The 6,968-nt window shown below is 48.0% G+C and overlaps 1 protein-coding gene across 1 annotated transcript; it reads right to left on the reverse strand.

Moving 5' to 3' along the window:
• Positions 1-1,334: 1,334 nt before the first annotated feature.
• LOC105854610 (zinc finger protein OZF-like) lies at positions 1,335-6,958 on the reverse strand. The gene is made up of 2 exons (XM_012734699.1): positions 6,885-6,958; positions 1,335-5,013 (listed from the first exon to the last, which is right to left on the reverse strand). Exon 2 carries the CDS (start codon positions 4,940-4,942, stop codon positions 3,683-3,685), a length of 1,260 nt encoding a protein of 419 aa, XP_012590153.1. The 5' UTR covers positions 4,943-5,013; positions 6,885-6,958; the 3' UTR covers positions 1,335-3,682.
• Positions 6,959-6,968: the final 10 nt, after the last annotated feature.

Consider the following 6,968-nt stretch of genomic DNA (forward strand, 5'->3'; position numbering starts at 1 on the left):
GGAAGACGCCGCCGGAAGTCCCGCCCCGCGCGCTGCCCACTCGCTGACAGCGGCGCGTGCCCGGGCGTCCACTGCTCGGGCGTGGTCCGAGGCGCTGCCCTCTGGGTGCGGTAGTTTCCTCAGCTGCCGCGGCGCCCCGAAGCTCGCCTACAGAAAGAGGGTCCCGGCGAGCAGCGCGTGGGCGGAGGAGTCCGCTACAGCGGGAGATGGTGGCGCTTACTCGCTTTTATTTTTCTTCTCCAAGATTTTTTATTTATCCATATAAGACCTGGGGTACAGGCCAGAAATACGGGGAGGTGAGACGACTCCCCAGTCAGAGTGGAAAGTGGCACAGGCGGATCCACTGAAACCCTCTGCTGAGGTGGCAGCGGGGAGGCAGCAAGGGTCAGCTCTGCCCTGTGGGTCTCTCCTGGCCTGGTGGACTCAGGCTGCAGTGGCTTTGGACAGCTTGGGAGTGGAGATTTAACTCCTGCGCCCAGAGACAGGCCCAAACCTTACTTAACTCTAAAAGCAAGCGCTGGGATGCCCTCACCTGAGTACTGTGTTGATACTATTCCTGATTCTCAGAGTAATAGTAAGTGCCATCATCACCTGCATGTCACCACAAAGGAGATGCTTCGAGCTCTAGCAAGTCACCAAAATCTCACGGTCGGACACCACACCGACAGCTGAGCGCTTGACACTTCCCACTTCCGCGTGAAGACAGGTTGCCTTACCCATCAAGCATGTGGGGCCTACGGGCCCAGAGGCTGTGCAGTATGGGCAGCACAGGCCTTGATCTGTAGCAAAGGAACAGGGCCACTCAACACCCGTTATATAGGAGCAAACTGAGGCCCAGTGGAGGCATTCTGTGCGAACTCCGGGAAAGGGGACTTAGGTTTCAAATACAGATCTGCTCCACGACCAGGCGAGTCCGATCACTGCCCTTTCTCCACTTTGTCTAGACTTTGAGGTCTCACCAATCAGGAGACCTGCTTCCCTACATGGCACCCACTTAGAGCAGGCCAGGAAAATGAGCAAACAGTATTCGGCAAGATTACTGTGCATCATCAAATGTTCAGACTTATATAATAATGAAGCCCTGTAATCTTAGAAATGTGGCAAATATAGGCATTCAATAGTACAAAGCACAATGTTTGAAGAGAAGTATGTTCTTCAAATTGAAAACAATTATACATGCTTATCAGACGTTGCCCAGACGTTCCAGAATGAGTGAGATTCAAAAATTGTTGTTAAAGAGCAAAGTTACTAAAAGATGTAAGAACAGATGAGTACATTTTATTATAGAACTAGAGATAAAAAAGATACTGAAATTCTTAGAAAAATGCAACGAAAGTAACAGTGAGACAGGATGAGAAATTTATTAAAAGGGCTAAACTAGGCAAGTATTAGCACTTCACTAGACAAGTATTAGCTAGAATGTGCAGACGGGAAATCCTATGAGTGTTGACAAGAATGCAAAAAGGAACAACTTAGAACACAAGGTGTTCGATTCTTCGACCTTGATACGCAGCACCCTGTGACTGACATTGTATTATAGAAAAATGAATTATATAATCGTATCAACCAACAGTATATATTACCAGTTTTAAATACTCTAGAAACTAAATAAGAAAACCAGATGTTCAGAAACAAATCCAGAAAATAGTGCGTAACTGCAGAGAGAGCTGAAGTACTGACAGTGGACCTTTGATGAAAAGCTAAGCAATTATACACAACTAAGTCAGAAAGGAGTGAACAATGGCAAAAACAATCACTTAACTTTGGAAAATGGAAACCTCTATGATGGGAAAGTAAGTTGGTCATGGGAAGAACAGACAGCGCTAGAAACACTGGAGTTCAAGATGGCTACAGGCATGTTAGTACCACAACTAAGACGATGGGGTCACAGATGCACAATGGGGCAACCTATAAAATACTGCATGTCCAAAATGTCACTTATTGCATGTAAATCTTAGTAAAGCTTCAATAATTGGCCCAAGGCGATCTTTTCCTAGGTCATAAGCAAGAGGATGAGATGTTCTAACATGGTGTGTGACGTGCCCCCTTACACCTAGGTATAACGCTGGTATGGTACCTATCTCATGAGAAAAAAAGAAGGCTCAAGGCAAAAACAGTCCATATACTGGGTTTCTGTTGGAAACACGCTCAGCAGTCCTGAACTGACTCCTCTGTGCACGTCCTCCGGGGTCAGCCTTCTCTCACAAGCACCAACTACCTGTGAGTGAGGAGGGACACTTCCACCCAAGGAGCCTGGAAAGCCGCTGGTCACAGCAGCCACGCCTGTGCACTGTGGGTCCCCCGTGCTCTATCCCTACCTGCCTGGGAGGCAGTGGACAGGTATAACGGAAGGCCACGACACCCTACAATTTTTCCTCTGAACATGCCTGGAGGTCCTGAGATTTGAGTGTGAGCAAATCCTGCGTGCTCACTGTCACCGGAATGGGGCAGATTCCAACCAACAGTGTGCTGTTGCTGTCATGGCCCCTGTGAACTAGGGGGAAATTCACGCTGTTACTACAGGACTTGAGGGTGCCACAGTGACTCTTCAGGGTGACAGGACTCAGCCAAAACTGAAGAGCATCCAGCCTGCAGCAAGGATCAGAATGTGCTGCACTGTCTTCTTGGAGACCGTGGGCAGCAGAGCAGGCAAGGTTAAAATGGAGAGCTGTGTCGCCAGCTATATAGTTCTCACAAGGCACAAAAAGTCCAGCAAATGAAATCTATTCACCCTTCAACTTAATAGAACCTGTTTTCAAAACACACCCAGTTAACAGAAACCCTAAGATTACATGGTGCTGAAATAATAGGACTTCATGACAAACCAGACAGTAGGAGAAACACTGTTCCTGGGTTAGTGACTTGTGGCAGGAAGATTCCATTGCGAGTCATGGTGAGACTAGTAACTCCCCTGAAAATACCCATTTCATGGATTTTGATTATAGGCAGAGTGATACAGACTAAAAAACTGCTCATATTACTGATGACACTGAGAGGAGGTGTACATTGATTTTTACCACTAAGGGAGAATGAACAAAACAAAACTCAAAAATGAAAGGAAGAAATGAGAGCTGTCTCTGCACACTAGGAGGAGAACATGGAGGCTGAGTTCCTGGACTTGCTGGTGCCCATGGTTACTAAAAGGATGGATGTGGCGATGGAACTGGCAGAGGCATAGACCCAGAAAGGGCCCAGGGCAAATAACTGAGCATGGTGCAGTGCCACACCTACAATTTCCAGTCTATCAGGGGTGTGCTCAACAGAGGCAGATGGCAACATCTGGAATCTCCCCCAAGCTGCTACACTGAACAAGAAACAGCTCATTTCCTGCATATTTACTTTCCTCACGTGAGGAAATGAAGAAGTCTGATGTCTTTGTGACAGTCAAGCTCTTAGGAGGCCTTTTCCTGTCGTCAACTCCAGTGTGTAATGAAGATAGCATTAGCTAAAGTGGCTAAATCACTTTTACAAAGACATCTGGTGTGCAAAGCATGAGGTAAATGTCAGTGAAGGTATAAGAAAAGATTTTCCACATTTGACTCATGATCAGGGAAGCTCAAGCATTTAAAGAGACTAGAGTTGTTAACAAAGCACTTTCCATATTCAGTTTAATCCAGAGACTTTGCTACAATGTGAACTGGTGTTGAGAGAAGGTAGAGCATTATCTGAAAAATTACCACATTCACTGCATTCCTATGGCTTTTCTCCTGTGTGAACTTTGGTGTAATTTGAGATGGCTTCCTTTCTTAAAAGACTTCCCACATTCACTGCACTGATGAGGTCTTTCCCCTGTGTGAATCCTCTTGTGCTGATTGCGTGATGAGATATGGGTAAAAAATTTTCCGCATTCAGTACACTCATAAGGCCTTTCGCCCGTGTGAACTCTCTTATGACCACGAAGTGTAGAGCTGCAGGCAAAAGACTTCCCACATTCACTGCACTGGTAAGGCCGCTCTCCTGTGTGAACCCTCTTGTGACCACGGAGGGAAGAGCTCGAGGTGAAGGATTTCCCACATTCCCCACACTCGTAAGGACTTTCTCCAGTATGAACCCGCTGGTGTACAACATAGTGGTACCTTCCTATAAAGGCCTTCCCACATTCAGTGCACTCAAAAGGTCTCTCTCCGGTGTGAAGTCTCTGGTGTTGCTGGAGTCCTGCTTTCTGGGCAAAAGATTTCCCACACTCACTGCACACGTATGGCCTTTCTCCTGTGTGATGCCTCTGGTGCCGCTGGAGCCCTATCTTATAGGTGAAAGTTCTTCCGCATTCCCCACACTCGTAAGGCCTTTCCCCTGTGTGAACCCTCTGGTGTACAATGTAGTGGTATCTCCCTATAAACGACTTTCCACATAGAGTGCACTCAAAAGGCCTCTCTCCAGTGTGAAGTCTCTGGTGTTGCTGGAGTACTGACTTCTGGGTAAAGGATTTCCCACACTCACTGCACACATACGGCCGCTCTCCTGTGTGAAGTCTCTGGTGCTGTTGGAGTCCTGCCCTGTAAGTAAAAGATTTCCCACATTCACGGCAAACAAAAGGCCTCTCTCCAGTGTGAACTCTCTCGTGTTGCTGGAATACTGCCTTTCGAGTGAAAGACTTCCCGCACTCATGACACACATAAGGTCTTTGTCCTGTGTGAAGTTTCTGAAAACAGATTGAAGTGCGCCTGTTAAAAGGCTTCTCACATTCGCTATGTGACCGAGACTTTTCTCCAGTGACCACATCCTCGGAGCTCTTGAAGATTTTGTCTCCCAAGTCACACTTTTGATGATGCTGGAGGTCTGCACCAAAACGGAAGTGCTTCATGCACACCCCACACCCAAACGTTTTCTCATCGGTTTGTGTTCCCGGAAGCTTGTTAACATGGAAAATATGTCTCAAGACAGGAATGTACATCTCAACAGCCTGGGTGTTCTCAGAAGAGGAGGCAGGCTTAGGCGACATGACTGCTGAGATGCTTGCAGAAACACTCTCTTCAAAGGGTATCACTCCATCCTCACAGCCACAGCGGCAACCTAAAGGCAGAGAAGCCAGATGAAGCACATGCCGACTTCCAAAGAGGGGAACAAGCACACACACTGAGGATGTGGGATACTTTGCAGATGGGTTCATGGAGTCTGGGTGCTAAAGGACAACCTTACTGGGCCCTCAGCAAAGCTGACTGGAAAACTCCCTATGGGAAATTCCCAAAAGGCTATACACTTATTTCTCAGCAGAAACTGCAGACCTGCGGCATGGTAAATTCAAACTCTAAAAAGGAAAAAAAGGAACCAAGAAGTCCTTAGCAAGGAAGCTCTATCCCAAACATCAGAGACATAAATATTATCTAAGCCAAAGAAAAACTGCGGGAGTTCATCAATCACTGGATGAATCAGGAATATTAATGGTAATCTTCAGGTTAAAATGAAGTGATGCCAATAACAACAACAACAAATATTATGGGCAGTACAGAGGGAATACAGAATATTAACATGGTAATGTGTGGGGTTGTGGTTCATTTATTATGGCATGACATTGAAAGCACTCAAAGTAACTATAGCCGGCCTCCTTAGAAGCAGAGGAGTTAAATCAAGTCTGTGCTATGAAGCTATAGCCAACAACCGCAGCACAAGTTTGACCCCAGGACAGGGAGGGACCCCAGGGCCCAGGAGACCCCTCCTGTCTCCCTGCTGCCTCTCAGAAGTGGGTTTCAACAGATCCACCTGCTCCCCACTCTGTCTCTGAGGGGGTCCTTGCAACCCCACACCTCTGGCCTGTACCCCAGCTCTTGTGTGCATAAATAAATATAACATAAATCTTCAAAACAAATATATAAATTAATAACTCTAGCCACACTGACTTGCTAATGACTGCACAATATAAAGCTGCGATGTTAAAAAAAAAGTGTAGGTGGGGGGCAGTGAAACGGTACTTTCTGTAAGTGGCTGATGCTAACTGTTATCCGTTTAACAAGACTATGTCAGTGCAGAGTGTTTATGTAGACCACATGGCACCAAGCCACACAAATTGGAGTTGATAAAGAACAAAGACTGAGCAGCGGCAGGTCAAAGCCACAGTGAGCTACCTTCTGCCTCTAGTGACAAAGACGGTAAGCGCTGGAGAAGATGGGAAGGAGGACTGTTACCCTGGTTGTAATGTAAAGCAGGGTGTAGCCATTTCCTAAAAGGATGCAGAATGGTTAAAAAAAACCAAAACGGGCACGCAGCAGTCCCACTCATGGCCATAATCTAAACAGCCTGAAATCACCTCCTCGCAAAGTCTTGTGCCCAGGATGTTTCCTGCAGCCTGCTCACAACAACAAGGACGTGGAAACAACCCAGTGCAGACGGAGAGCAACTGGCAGGTGCGCAAACTCCGCACGAGGGGGGCATGCCCACCACAAGGTCACGGAGGATAAAGCTGCCCCGTGCAGCAGGGCGAGGTCTGTGCCACGTCTGCTACGCAGGAAAGCAAGTCAGTGCAACACAGACCTCGCAGACTGCCTCAGGGCAGCGCTCAGTGAACGGAGTGGCAGAAGCTCGGGACAAGGGATGCCTCTGAGGCTCAGGAGGGAAAGGGGAAAGAGAGGCTGCAGGACAGTGGTGACAAGAAGACGCAAAGGGCCGTTTCGCAGATGCGCTACAGTAAACTCAAACAACGGCCAGAAGAATGCCCGGGGTGAGCGGTTGGGACCTGAGCAGCTGGTGCGCTAATGTCCAGGGAAAAAGCGGCCATCTAAGATGAGCAAGCTCTGCGGCCTAACCTGCAACATAGTGAGCAGACATGACAGTGCAAAACTTCCAGAACAAACCCATAATGGCTTTGAACAGCAAAAACTCTAAGCGGGTCAGGCAGTGCATGCCCACGGAGCACACACGCCAAGGGCCAGGTGAAGGGACAAGCGCACCTGCACCGCGTGAGGCGGGTGTGGGCACAGCATGGGCGGCCCAGGGAAGCTGGGGCAGTTCAACCACCTCGGCCTGGCTACGGC

The sequence above is a fragment of the Condylura cristata genome, unplaced genomic scaffold, assembly GCF_000260355.1.
Source record: "Condylura cristata isolate star-nosed mole 26May11 unplaced genomic scaffold, ConCri1.0 scaffold00066, whole genome shotgun sequence".
In the NCBI taxonomy this organism is placed as follows: domain Eukaryota; kingdom Metazoa; phylum Chordata; class Mammalia; order Eulipotyphla; family Talpidae; genus Condylura; species Condylura cristata.

Bases quoted from the DNA above. Each gene is read 5' to 3' on its own strand.
- LOC105854610 (XM_012734699.1), bottom strand. From the start codon at position 4,942: ATGTCGCCTAAGCCTGCCTCCTCTTCTGAGAACACCCAGGCTGTTGAG.